Genomic DNA, 15,241 nt, shown 5'->3' on the forward strand with positions numbered 1-15,241 from the left:
CAGCGCCATTAAAAACACAAGAATGGATAGGCAGGCAGGCATTCCAGCACAAGATATGCATGTGACCAACCCCCTGATTTTCTGAGGGTAACCTGGGGTGGCTGCTGGACGCAGCAGAAGTGAGGCGGGACACCCTCTTGCCCAGGAGGACGCAGACCACAGGGGACTGATGGAAATGCGGCTTGGGAGAAAGTTACCGCCTTGGTCAGTGCCAGGGCACTGGGTCCCCCCCACCCCCGAACTAGGATGCAGTGCTGGAAAAAGTCAGTGACCTCATCCATGTAGCAAGGGTGAGGGCTGAACCGCATCTTGCATCTGCCCCTGAATTTCCCACGGATCCTCCCATCCCCAGCACCCTGCATACCTCCAGCTCCTGACCCCCAAGCACCTCCTTCCTATTCCCCCAAGAGCCCCACTGCGCTTGCCGTCTAAGGGCCACCACCTGACACTTTGCAGGAGTCACACCTCCATTTTTTTTCATGACTTCCTCTGTCTCCACAGGAGAAGACTGATCATAACGCCCATGAGAAGGCAAAGATAGGGTGGTGAGCCAGACCTCTGGGTCCTCACCCCCTTTGCGGAGTGGGTGTTAGAGCTGTCAGGAGAAGGGGTGATGTGGGCTGTCAGTGACGGCATGGTCGGGCTGCCATCAAGATGTGAGCACTTGTCATTCCTCCACTGTTGAAATCTCAACTTCTGAGTTGACTTTAGTGCAAACGCACATTAACACAAGACACTTAACCAACAGATTTATTTTACTTACTAGCAAGGGAAGGAGTCTTGACACCAATTCACTGGACAAAGAAAATCATCTCGGTTTATACAATTCTGCAGGTTGGACACAATCCAATCAAAAATGTTACAAATGCCATACTTTATGCAGTGATCCAATAAAAAAAATACTGAACCACCCTGATTTGAGATCACGATACCTCGATGGATACCCCAATATATCATCCCTAAGCCTGTCCTCCTGTCTCTTAGTCAGACAGCATGTCTCTCTCTATTTTGATAGCAGTCTCACAAAGCATTGTCATTAAAACAGTCTCACGTGGGCATCCTTTAATTAATACAGGGGGCCTATAAAAGTCGTTGTCAGTGATGTTAACTGAACCTAAGAGTCACCTCAACTTGCCTTCAGGATATTCCCCAATTAGAGTCCTGATAAGTTTGTTAATTGCCAACATAATGAAACATATATATATTGCTTATCAATCCAATGACTGAGCTTTTTATCACTACCTACAAATTCCAGGGGTGTCGTCATGTTACCATTAATTTTTGTCAGTTCCCACTAAGTCCCCAGCCAAAACTCCTTCGTTAGCTGTAACATTAATATCTTTCTGACTCTGTTTTGATTGGAAACTGTGAAGGCAGCTTCATTAAAACTCACTCCTGTGTCAGTTGTTTCTGATGAGGTGTCTGGTGAAGCAATTGAGTCACCTTTATGGCTTTGTGATTCCAACAGTTGGGTGCTTTAAAGGAACGTATCTAACAGATGTTTGGTATCAAAGGGGCACTTGTAACTGTGCATCAAAGTTTCTTGGTTTCATTTCTAAAAATGTATAAAAGATATATTTGTATGTATGGACTAATTAAAGATATTACATGTATCTTTAAAACTACAAAGTATTTAAAACACCTAATTACAATTACTAACAAACATGCTCCCCATTGAGAAAGTGAATTTGACATCTAAGTTATTAAACAAAAACCCTAACAGAGTCTGCCAATCTTATGTAGTGCGTTTCTTTTCTACACCATTCACTTTGAGGTAACTTCTCGGGCAGAGTTTCAAGTGTGAGAGGCAAGGTTTAAAGGAGATGTATGAGGCATGTTTATTTGCACAGGGAGGGTAGTGGGTGCCTGGAAGTCGCTGTCAGGGGGAGTTCACGGATGCAGATTCAATAGTGACACTAAAGGGCATCTCTATAGCTATGTGAATGGGACGGGAATAGAGGCAAATGGTCCCCGGAAGGATAGGAGGTAATAAATCAGATGAGCAGCCAGGTTGCTGCAAGCTTGGAGGGTCGAATGGCTTGTTCTTGTGATACAATTTTTTTGATTCTTTGTTCTATGTTCAGTGGGGAAATGTGAATCACCTGTTTGGCATCCCGGATTCCTCTTCCTCCCTTGCACTTAACCTTGTGTCCTGTGTTGCATGGACAGATCCGGAACCTTCTGGATTACAGGCCCGTACTACGCTCCCGCCCATCCTGGTCAAAACAGCTGGATGAGTCCTCAGAGGATATGGGTAAAGGGACCTCTGAGGGTGGCACAGTTTCCACCTCACAACTCACCATCCCAGATACTGACATGTCAGTGGATTCAGTTAATGTTGAGGCTTCTGGGTCACCCTGGTGAACATGACACAACTGATAGTGTACATCGGGTAGAGGAGGGAACGTCCGAGACCTCTGGCATGCGGGGCGAGGATTTAGCTGGCCCCAGGCCACATGCTGGGCCTCTGAGATCACTTCTTCCTCAGCTGCTGGTGATGCAATAACAGAGTCAAGGAATGCAGGAGGGGTTGATGGCCACATTGGACCAACTGAGAGGCTGTTGGGAGGAATCCCAAAGCTCTCAGGTGGACCAGCTATTGCTTGTCTGGCATGCTTCCCAGGCCAACCCTGCAAAGGTGGCGTCTGCAGTGGAGAGCCTGGGGCAGGGGATCCTCACGAGTGGCAGGCTCCAAGCGATGGCCAAGTCACAGTAGGCCACGGTTGAGGGACTTAACAGGTTTCTTGAGATCCTGCAGCCCATGGCTGAGAGGCTCAAAAGTTTGCATGATACCCAGCAGGCTATGGCAGCAGCCACTGAGAACGTGGCCCAGTCTCCGAGGGTCATGCTGGAGGGACTGCAGAGCATGGCCCAATTTCAGAGGGCACTTGCTGCGGCCATTGAGAGGTGGCCCCCGACTCAAGTGGCTATCGCAGAGGGCTCGACCACCATGGGCAGGACACAGGTGGTCCTCCAGGACTGGCAGTACCAGGTGACACCGGAGCTTCTGGAGCTCACTGCAGAAGCACCGCTGTTCCATGGAGTGACCCAGGGGCCCACAGGAACGTTAAGGGAGGAGGAAGGGCTCAAGGCCATGCCAGAGCCTTCCAGCCAAGAGATTGTAGCTGTGGCTACGCCTTGTGACACACAAACACAAACACACACACCGGCATCTCAGGGTAATGGGATGAAGAGGATGTCATGGAAATATCCAGACACCTGGAAGCAGGCCAGGACCCTCAAGGTCCAGAGCCTCCAGAGGATGCCCATCCTGTGCATCACAGGCTACCGGGCATGGTAGGCAGCTGGCCCCCTCCAGTTCCGATGTACATTATGGGGAGTCACTGAGACATAGTGATAGGCCGCGTAAGGTTAGGAAGTTGTAGTTGCAATGAGATGGCGCAGGTGAAGGGCTGCACTAGTTAGCAAGATGTTTAAGCACCTTGGTGTTTTTTGTTCAAGTTTTTATGTTAGAACGTCTTATTTAAACACTTTTATTGCAATAAAATGTTTTTCACCACCCAGCTAATTTGTCTCGAATAGGAATCCTCTTCCATTGAAGATTGCCAGGGGGATGCTTCATGTTGATGTCAGTTGGGGAGGCCCCTCAATGCTGTGTCACTGAGAAAAGGAAGTCATTGATTCCCTCCCGTACCCCACCACACCTGCCACAGGGCCCTGTATGGGGATTTCAGATCCCTTACCCAGCACACAGCCGTGGGTCCAAGTGCCCGCGTGCATGCAGAGCTCAGGTAGGAGTCAGACTAGTTTGCATCAGCATAATGGTGCTCTGATGGGGCGGCACTGTGGTTAGCACTGCTGTTTCACAGCTCCAGGGACCTCGGTTCGATTCCCGGCTTGGGTCACTGTCTGTGTGGAGTTTGTATGTTCTCCTTGTGTCGGCGTGAGTTTCTTCTGGGTGCTTCAGTTTCCTCTCACAATCCAAAGATGTGCGGGTTAGGTTGAATGGCCATGCTAAAATTACCTCTTACTGTCCTGAGTTGTGTAGGTTAAAGAGATTAGTGGGTAAAATATATAGGAATATCGGGGTACGGCCTGGTTGGGATTGTGTTCGATGCAGACTCTCTCTGTACTGTAGGGTTTCTATGAATCCTTTGATTTAACTATTTGTCATCACCCAGCTGCCTCTCAAAAAACTCGCTAACTCAGAGTATCCAGGCCCACCACTCTGGTGTGACAATGTTGCAGGATATAGAAGGAATTTTGGGGAGGGGAGATGGAACCCACAGACACAAGTCTCTAATGAGTGAACCGCCTGGTGATCAGGGCCTCCCTTGCTGCTCTCGCATGCCTTATTTGGGCTGCCAGCCCTCAGCACCTGGTTGGTGTTCCTCAGCATGCTCTCCCTCTTCTTCCTCCTTCTCCTCTTCCTGCTGGTCATCCACCCCACCAATGCCCAGCTGATCAGCCTCTATGTCCTCGTCTTCCTCCAATAGATCACCTTTCTGTAGAGCCAGATTGTGCAAGGCATAGCACATGACCACTATGTGGGAAGTGATCACTGGGCTGTATTGTAGGGCCCTGCCAAATAGATCCAGGCACCAGAACTGCACTTTGAGAAGCACAATGCAGCTCCCCACTACTGTGTGGGTGGCTACATGGGCCTCATTATAGTAAGTCTCTCCCTCAGACACAGGCCTCCGCACAGGCGTCAACATTGTCACACCAGAGTGGTGGGCCTGGGTACACTGAGTTAGCGAGTTTTTTGAGAGGCAGCTGGGTGATGACAAATTGTTAAATCAAAGGATTCATAGAAACCCTACAGTACAGAGAGAGTCTGCATCGAACACAATCCCAACCAGGCCGTACCCCCATATTCCTATATATTTTACCCACTAATCTCTTTAACCTACACAACTCAGGACAGTAAGAGGTAATTTTATATATCACCCACGAGCCACCCCTGCAGCTCGGGCTCCTCCTCAAATGCCTCTGGATGTCCGAGCTCCTGACAAGGAAACTGTTGTAGCCACTACCTGGATGTCTTGTGCAGACATGCAGAATGTTCATGTTGTGGTTGCACACGAGTTGAACATTCAGGGAGCGGAACCCCTTTCTGTTGCTGAATCTCTGTTGGGGGGGGCCCTGAGGGCGACGTGTGCAGTCGATAGCCCCCTGAACATTAGGCATCCCCGCAATGGCTGCTTCCTGATGAGCGTCGTCCAGGTTAAATTTGATGTACTGCCCAGCCCAGGCATGCAGGGCTTCTGTAACCTGCTTGACACAGGTGCGCATGGCTGATTGTGATATGCCACAGACATCTCCGCTAGGGATCTGAAAGGAGCCAGTCGTATAAAAGTCCAGAGCGGGCTGTCAATTTGACAACCACTGAGTAGGTACATTTCCTCACGCACACACACTCCGTTGGTCGTTTCCCTCTACTCCTGCAAGAGGTAAGGCCCAGGTTTCCTGTGCCTGCAATTCTTCCTCCATCTCCTCCTCCTCAGCTCCAGCAGGAACCAAAAGAACAGCAAGAACGATTGGTCACATCGCAAAAGCCATCTCGTCACTCTGAGGGGGAGATGGAGAGGAACATATGTACGGGTTACGGAATGTTGCTTGCCCCAGCACATTAACAGTCACAGCCCCCTTCACCCAGTCCTCAGCCACATGGTCCCCGCAATCATAGCACCCCCTCACCCCAACAGTTGCAGAGCTGCCACTGACAGAGACTGAATTTGGCAGGAACAAAAGGACACCCGTGAGGAGCAGAGAGCCATCGGCTGCTATGCACTTCCCTCCTCACTAACTCTCACTGATGGAGCGCCCGAATCGAACTTTACTGGAGCACATCTGTTTCGCGCTGATTCTGTTTTGGGAAATGCGGTGGTAAAGTTGGGCATGCAGCCCCTTAATTCAACTTAAATGCATTCAAATATATTTAGGTGGCCGTCGTGCCTGTTTCAGGCGCGGTCCTGATCATGGCCATTTTTGGGCCTTGGTAAAGGAGGAAGTGGCACGGAGGCGGGTGCGGATTACACTACTCGGCTTAAGCTTGACTTTACCAAGTTTTCGCGCCTGAAAATGGGTGCAACTCGATGGTAAAATCAGTCCCATTATGTTTGTTTCTTGGCTGATTGGCAGCCCATTTTTCTACTTAGTTTTAAACTGCTCTTTCCTATAATGGACTAAATTAAGATATGAATGGGTGGTCCAATTAAGTTGCCATGTTGTCTTTTTCATATTGAGATCATAGGTTTGAAGTCCACATTGAACCAATGAACTAAAATTTGCACCTGTCAGTTGGCTGTAAGGATTGTGTTATAATGATTTTGGGTGGTCTTTTCTACATTGTGCATTTCCTCAGCAGCTCTGTAAATCCATGCATGTTATCTGCTCTGACTAGGTCCCATTAATAATAGCTGAAGAGATTATTGGAAGTAGTATACAGTACATTCTTAACGGGAATCTGCTGCACAGATGAGTGTAAAATAAGGCAGTCAACTTCAGCTGGACAATCAATAGATTTTCCATCTTCACAGGTGCTTTTTTAGAAGCATTTTTTTTGTTGAGTAATTAACATTGGCTTTGTTGGCAATGATATCATTGAGGTACTTTTTAAGCGTGACTTCCCAGCTACACTCTTGTGTAGAATGCCATTCTTGGTTGAATGCCATTCTTGGTTGAATGCCAATCAGCTCTCTAGAAGAGAAAGATGATCTTTAGAGCTCAAAGTTGTATCAGTTTCATTTCATGTTGTTTGAAAGGATGGATGGCCTGACACCATAGACACTACATGAAGAGGCAGTTGCGTTGAATTTCAGCTTGGTCTGCAGACTGTAAATAGAAGACCGTGAATAGAGGATCTGAACCACATTGGCAGAACAAGTCACATTTAGATTGTAATATAAGAAAAGAGAGCCCATTCTGTTGATCATGGTTAATGTGTACCTCAACTTCATTTACCTTTCTTTGGTCTAAGTTCCTTGACTTTCTTGTCAAACAAAAAAAAAATCAGTATCTCCATTGAAATGTAAATTGACCCAACATCCTTTGTTCATGGAAAGAGTAGTGCTTCATGATTTCACTCCTGAATGGCCATGTTCAAATGACCCCTTGTTCTGGATTCCTCCCCATGGAATAAAACAGGTTCTTCACACCTAACCTATTGAGTCGCTGTATCATTTTTAAAGGCCTTGATTAAATGATTCTGACAACTATAAGTCAAGTGAATACAGGTCAGATTTACAGAGCCTGTCCTCATTCTAACCCTCAAGTCTCAGTATCATTCAGGTGAATCTATGCTGTACTCCCACCAGTGTTAGGATATCCCTTGCATGATGTATTGTTCACAACTGAAACGATTGCTCCCAGGATCTGACCAAGGTTTTGTACAATTGGAGTACAACTATTTTTTTTTGACATCCCCTTGGAATAAAAGCTATCATTGCATTTGTCTTGATTTTTTAAAACCAGTGCACTAGTATACATGTACATACAAATCCCTTTGATCTTTCACAGTTCCTAATTTCACCATAAAGAAAATCTTACAGTTTGGATCCCAAGTGCATGACTGCATATTTACCCACATTAAACCCTATCTGCTACATTTCTGGCCAATAACTTTTGCAACTTTCCATTTCCATCTGTACAAACTATTGTCGCTTCTAACTTAGTGTTGTCTGGCAATTTTTATACACAGCTCTTTAAACCTTGCATGTTATTAATTGTGAAAAACTGTTATCTCAGTAGACCCGGTAATGTGTAGTGAGATAGGATTAGTTAATAATATCATAATAAAAGGACCTGTAGGCGACAAGTAGGATTTTTACATTCAATTGAGGATGAGAAGTGTGGGTAATGTAATGTAAAAGCAATTGCAAGAGTATGAAGACAGAGTTGGCTAAAATGGCCTGGGGAGATAGATTAAAAGGTGAGAACGTAGAGAAAGATTGGCAGACAGCTGAGGAAATATCTCATAACTCTCAACAAAGCTATTTTTCATTGAAAAAGAAAGATAGTATGAGAAGGATGGACCATCTGTGGCTGACTAAGGAAGCTCAGGATAGTATAATGTTGAATAAAAATGTGTAGAATACTGCAAAGATTAATGGTAGGCCAGAAGATTGGACAGATTTTATAAACCAGCAAAGAATGGTTGAAGAAATAGTGAGGGAGAAGTTAGAATATGGAAGAAATGATGGAAATATAGAGGCAGACAGTATCAGTTTTTACAAGTATTGAAAGGAAAAGAGTAGATAATGTGAATGTTAGCCCTCAGTGGGATGAGACTGGAGAATTAATACGAAAAAAGAAATGGCGGAAGGGGGAATAGGGTGGGATGGAGGGAATGGGTCTATTGCAGTTAGTTTGCCATAGAACATAACAGCGCAGAACAGGCCCTTCGGCCCACGATGTTGCGTCGACCAGTTAGAAAACAATGACCCTCTAACCTAAACCAATCCCTTTTCATCCATAAACCTATCCACGGATCTCTTAAACGCCCCCAAACTAGGCGCATTTACAACTGCAGCAGGCAGGGCATTCCAATCCCTCACCACCCTCTGGGTAAAGATCCTACCCCTGACATCGTCCTATAACTACCCCCCCCTTAATTTAAAGCCATGCCCCCTCGTGCTAGCTTTCTCCATCCTAGGAAAAAGGCTATCACTATCCACCCTTCGAAACAAATTGCTCTGTTCTGTCTGGTGTTTGGCTTTTTAAAAAGAATTTCATTAAAAACCTTGTAGATAATGTAGAAACTTTGAGGGTTGGGTAGTGTGACTCTCAGTAAAGAGTAACCAGTCTCAACACTGCTTTTGAAGCTATGATATCAGTGTGCCGGCCCAATTAAGTTTCTGGCTTTTGGTAAGCCTCAACTGCTGTTCAAGATTAGGGACAATGACTCTTGTTGGAGATGGCCAGTAATGTGGAACTTATGTAATGTGAATGTTGCCTGCTCTTTCTTGGTGCAATTCTGAATACTGTCCAGGTACATCTACTTTATTATTGAAGGATATGTGAAATCATCGGCAAACAGCTCCACTCCTGATGTAAAACTAGAGCAAAAATCACCGTTGAATATGGTTTTGAAGATAATGCTTTTCTGGGAAATTCCTGCTTCTGTGTCCCAAAGCTTAATGATTGACCTAAAATAACTGACTCTTCGTTTGTGTCCGATATGACTCTAAACTCAGGAGCAACAGCATTTTGACTCACTGACCTCCATGATGCATACTTTGTCAAATGCTGTTTTGATATCAAAAACAATTACACTCAGCCTTGCTGGCAGGTTATGCTTCCTTGCCTGTATCAAGGCTGTGATGTGATCTGGATTTGGATGGTTCTGACAGGACCCAAGTAAGGAGGTTACTGGTGAGATAGAATTGCTTGAGTCATTATAGAGTCATAGATCTGAACTTTTATGGAGTTGGGTTGCCTATGGAGGCCTTAAAAAAGGCAGACATGATCTGGATGTGGAAGTACTGGCAGATCCCATTTTTCTCTGCTGGTGGAAAGGCACAAATCTCACAAAACCAAAAGTGTAGCTTAGCAAAGCCACTTGAAATTAGTGGTTCATTAAACAGGCCCCTTTTTTTTTGCTGTTTCAGGGCCATAACCCTCAGTGAGGAAACCACAAATTTATGGTTGTGGCATAAAAGCACTTGAAAGACAATGTGTTTAAGTGTCATGATCTGAAGTGAAGTTTGGCCCCTAGCCTTGAATGTGGACAAGCACATTCAAGGCTATGGACCAAATGTTGAAAAATGGGATCAGGTGGGAGATCTGATGTTTCTCATGTGTCTGTGCATACTTGAAGGGCTGAAAGGCCTCTTTTGTACTCTGATTTTGTGTTCAAATCTGCAGCCATTGAAAAAATAAAGAAAAAGCAGGCTGTTGCTATCTGAATTATACCAGAATGTTCATATCCAATTATAGCTTGCCAAAAATATACATTTTACCAGTTGACATCTGAAAAAGATAGGCTGCCATTTTGGATGTCGCTCTTCACCAAATGATAATTTGCTACAGAGGCCCCTTCCGTGACACAGAGTACAGGTTAATATTATACTCAGGCCGTGAAATGATTAGTTTCTATTAAAACTAAAAAGGGATGATTAAAATAATGGGTCAATTGATTAGATTTTATGCTCCTTGAAAGAAAACACGCACTAGTAAATTGTTCTCATAGTATTTATGAAACTAGTTGACCAACTATTTATTACACAGGTTATGTCAAAACCAAATGGAGGCCTCAGGTGAAATGGGATTGGACATTGGGGATAATTGGGTCAGGGCGTGCAGATATATTTCAATCTCAATTCATTGATACATTTTGTCCATACAATAGTTTGACTTTGTTATTAATCATTGTGGCACTCTAGAAAACTAATTGAACTGATTGGAACACTAAAGTTTTTCATGCAGTAGAGGCTGAGATGCTGGCAGTTGCAAAACTGAGGTGTTACAGCACTATCAATGACAGGTTATTACCATATGACAAGTTTGTGCACAATTATTTTGCAATTTTAAACATTGCATTTTATAATGGGAAAATTTGATGCAAAGTTGTATCAAGATTTTTTTGATTGCAAGTTGTGTAGAAGCCATGTGGAAGTGCAGAAGAATGTTACTGGAATGATGACACTAGGTATTGAGATGTGAGAAGCTGGGATTATTTTCCTTTGAGAAAAAGCTGTTAGGGAAAGCTTTTACAAAGGTGTTCAAATGATTAAGTGTTTTGACAGGATAATTAAGGAAAATGTGTTTCCATTGACAGAAGGGTCAGCAACAACAGGACATAAGTAAGATGATTGGCAAAATTACCCTAAAACATGAAGGAGCACCTTAGTTGGCAAGTTCTTATGCTCTGGAATACACTGCCTAGAAGGATGATAGTAGCAGGTTGTACAATGACTTTATTGCCTAAAATTAGGCAAATACTTGAAAGGCAGGGAAAAGAGCAGAGCTCGGAACTAATTAACTTTGTCAAAGAACTGGCGTTGGGCACTCTGGGCTGCGTATCAGTTTTTTTTTCTGTTTTTTGGATTTCTATTGTTTATGGTTTTTATTTATTTCTGACTGAACAGTTTGACATTTGAGAACATTATATGCTGCAAATTGTAAAGATGTGAGGTGTTGGGGAAACCAGTTTGTGAAGTGGACTCTGAAAGGATAGTTGAATTACTTTGGAATTCCTTGGTTTCTAGATTCTGGTGAATGACTGAAGAAAATGGCAGCTGGCAATATGGAAATTGATGATTCCTTGTACAGGTAAGAGAAGAACATCCAAATATATTGAAGAACAAAAGAAATGTTGATGCAAGTAAAGTAAAAGTGGTTATATTTCTATGAGTTGTATTAGACTTCTGACTTCAATGTTTTGTGATGGCATCTGCTGAATGTCTAGTTTCCTAGGTGCCTCTCAGCCCTTTGGAACCTTTTCCAATTGACATTGTTTCTGTCTGAATCCAATGTACCTCAGGCTGACCTGATCTTGTCTCACATGACCATCACAGCCATATTCCAGCAGAAAATGCACTTATAATTTTGAATGGTGTCTGACTTTTTGTTTTTGGTCGAGATCTGCTGCTGCCATTATTTCCCTTTCCATTGTCTGCTGTAATTTTGTTAAATGAACAACTGAAGATTGAATCTCAGATTTTCTTAGTCTTTGTGATTCAACCCCATACTACAAATGCACTTTTACCTATTACGATATATTGGAGCAAAATTTAAAATCAATTTTTGCCAAACTCAAAAGACCTTGTAAACAGGTATAATTTTGTAAATTGAGAATCCCTGCATTTCAGAAGAAAGCCATTCAGTCCATTGAGCCTGTACCACCACAATTTCATCCAGGCATTATTCCCGTAATCCTGCACATAACCCTACTAATCCCCCGACACTGGAGACAATTTAGCATGGCCAATCAACCTAACCCGCACACCTTTGGACTGTGGGAGTAAACTGGAGCACCCGGAGGAAACCCGCACAGACACAGGGAGAATATGCAAACTGCACACAGTGACTGGAGGCCGGAATTGAACCTGGGTCATTGCCACTGAGGCAGCAGTGCAAACCACTGTGGTACCATGCTGCTCAATCTGTTATGATGTAAATGATGAGTTGACTTCTTCATACACTGTTCTTGTACACATTGTTATATAGTTTAAATGTTTACTCAGTTAATTTCACATTGTGACCAAAATCGGGGCAAATTTTCCACTTTGCTGTCTTGTTGTAGCTGCACTGGAACAGCTTGGCTGGGTAGTAGCTAGCTCTGGAGCACTATTGCTGTATGTTGTCAGGACCCATAGCCTTCGCATTAACCAGCATCTTTAGCTGTTTCTTTATATTATTTGGAGTTGGCTGAAGACAGGCATCTTTGATGCTGTGGACCTCAGTAGGTGACTGCAATGGATCATCTACTCAGCATTTCTGGCTGAATATGGTTACAGATACTTCAGCATGATGCTTTGTCTTCATGTGCTGTGCTTCCCCACTGTTGAGGAGGAAATATTTGTGAAGCCTCCTTCTCCTACAGTTAGTTGTTTAATTATCCATCTTGATTCACAACTGGATCTGATCTGTTGACTGTGGGATCGTTTAGCTTTGTCTTGTATGCTATTTCTGCTGTTTAGCAAGTACAAAGAACAGTATAGCACAGGAACAGGCCCTTTGGCTGTCCAAACCTGTGCTGATCATGTTTACCTACTTAGACCAACTACTTATATCCCTCTATTCCCTATTTGTTCAAATGCCTATCAAGATAAATCTTAAATGTGACTAATGTAACTGCCTCAACCGCCTCACTTGGCAGTGCATTCCAGGCCCCCACTGCCTTTGCATATTTTACAAAAAAAGCTCCCCTACTCCTCTCCACTGAACCTTTCCCCCTTATCTTGACTGTGTGTCCCCCTGTAATTGTCATTTCTGCTCTGGGGAAAAAAACTTCCAACTGTTCACCCTCATAATTTTATAAACTTCTTTCACTTTGCCCCTCAGCCTCTGTCTTTCCAGGGAGAACAATCATAGTTTATTCAATCTCTCCTCCTAGCAAATACCCTCCATATCAGCAACATCCTGGTAAGCCTTTTCTGCACTATCTCCAAAGTCTCCATGTCCTTATGGTAGCATGGTGACTGGAATTGGACGCTGTATTCCAAATGTGGTCTAACGAATGTTTTATACAACTGTAACATAATTTGCCAGCTTTTATATTCGATGCCCCATCTGATGAAGGCAAGCATGTCATGTTTTCTTCACCACGTTTTCCACCTCTGCTGCAGTTTTGAAGGATCTGTGGACTGTACTCCCAGATCCCTTCATGTGTCTATGCTTCTGATTTATTTTATGAATTTAATCAATAGCAGAACAATCAGAATGTATCACCTCAAATTTGTCTGGATTAAATTCCATTTGCCATTTCTCAGCCCAATTTTCCAGTCTAACTGTATCCTGCTATATTCTCTGACAATTTTCATCATTATCCGCAACCCCGCCAATCTTAATATCGTCCGCAAACTTGCTCACCAGACCAGCTACATTTTCTTCCAAGGCATTTGTGTATCAGCAGAGGCTCCTGCACTGATCCCTATGCAACACCACTAGTTACAGACCTCTATTCAGTAAAACACCCTTCTGCTGCTACCTCTGTCTTCTATGGCCAAGCCAATTCTGAATCCACCTAGCTGGTTCACTCCTGGTCCTGTAAGCTTTGATCATTTGAACCATGAGAGACTTGCCACGAGAGACCTTTTCAAATGCCTTACTAAAGTCCATGTAGACAACATCCACAGCCCTTCCCTCGTCAATCATTTTTATCACCACCTCAATAAACTCAAATTCGTGAAACATGACCTCCCATGTACAAAACCATGCTGTCTCTCACTAACAAGACCATTGAGTTCCAAATGTGTATAGATCCTATTCCTAAGTATCATCCCCAACAGTTTCACTGTCACTGACGTCAACCTCACTGGCCTATATCCGGGTTATCCTTGCTATCTTTCCTAAATAACGGGACAACATTGGCTATCCTCCAATCATAACATAAGAACATAAGAAATAGGAGCAGGAGTAGGCCATCTAGCCCTTCGAGTCTGCCCTGCCATTCAGTAAGATCATGGCTGATCTGAAGTGGATCAGTTCCACTTTCCTGCTTTCTCCCCATAACCCTTAATTCCCCTGTCTATCAGAAACCTATCCACCTGTGACTTAAATATATCCACCACTTCAACAGGCAGAGAATTCCAGAGATTCACCACCCTTTGAGTGAAGAAGTTCCTCCTCCACCCTGATCGAAACTGCCCTCCCCCCTTATCTTGAGGCTGTGTCTTCTGGTACCTCATCAGTGGCCAACGAAGAAACAAAGATTTCTGTTAGTGGTCCAGCAATTTCCTTGCCTGTCTCCCTCAATATCTGGGATAGATACCACCAGGCCCTGGGAATTTGTCTACCTTAATGCTTTTCAATTTACCTAACACTTCCTCCCTTCTAATGATGACTTGTTTTAAAGGGTTTAAATATCCCTCCAAGACACCATCAATCGGCATGTCCCTCTCCTTTGTGAATAGCAATGCAAAGCATTCATTAAGGATCTCGCCCACTTTCTTGGTTCTACACATAATTTCCCTCCTTTGTCACTAAGTGGACCAACTCTAGCTACCTTCTTGTCCCTAATATATGTATAAAATGATTTGGGATTCTCCTTAATCCTGTCTGCCAAAGACATTTCGTGATCCCTTGCCCTTCTAACTCCCTGTTTAAGCTCTTTTATACTGTCCCTGTATTCTTTATCTGCTTTTAATTGTGTTGACGAGTATGCATCCTTTCTCTTTTTGACTAGACTTTTACAATTTCCCTGCTGATCCATGGTTTTTAAATCTAGCCCATGCCTGTCCTGCACTCTGATCAACTGCTTCTTATGTGGATTTACCCTCAAACAGCCTCTCCCAAACAACAGCTTCCAAATCCTGCCTAATCTGGTTATAGCTAGCCTTCCCCCAATTTAGCACCTTAATCCTAGGACAAAATCCATCCTTTTCCATCAGTATCCGAGAGGTTACGAAATTATGGTCAGTGTTCGTCACGTGTTCCCCCACTGCAACTTTGATCTGGCCGGGGTCATTCCCTAATACTAGGTCCAATATGGTCCTGTCTCTAGTCGGATTATCCACATATTGTTCCTGGACACACTTAACAAATTAACACACTTAACCCTAAGGGATTTCCAGTCAATATGAGGAAAATTGAAATTTCCCATCACAACAACCCT

General features: G+C 43.9%; 1 protein-coding gene across 2 annotated transcripts in view; it reads left to right on the forward strand.

The window, feature by feature from the left end:
- uba6 (ubiquitin like modifier activating enzyme 6) overlaps positions 1 to 15,241 on the forward strand; it is a 236,257-nt gene that overhangs the window by 11,282 nt on the left and 209,734 nt on the right. For both annotated transcript variants that reach the window (XM_080188556.1, XM_080188557.1), the window contains exon 2: positions 11,172 to 11,235. In XM_080188556.1, the coding sequence (XP_080044682.1) occupies positions 11,195 to 11,235 (41 nt within the window). In that variant the 5' untranslated portion in view covers positions 11,172 to 11,194. The remainder of the gene's footprint in view (positions 1 to 11,171; positions 11,236 to 15,241) is intronic.

This window comes from Carcharhinus amblyrhynchos, chromosome 5 (genome assembly GCF_965287045.1).
Source record: "Carcharhinus amblyrhynchos chromosome 5, sCarAmb.v2.hapA, whole genome shotgun sequence".
In the NCBI taxonomy this organism is placed as follows: domain Eukaryota; kingdom Metazoa; phylum Chordata; class Chondrichthyes; order Carcharhiniformes; family Carcharhinidae; genus Carcharhinus; species Carcharhinus amblyrhynchos.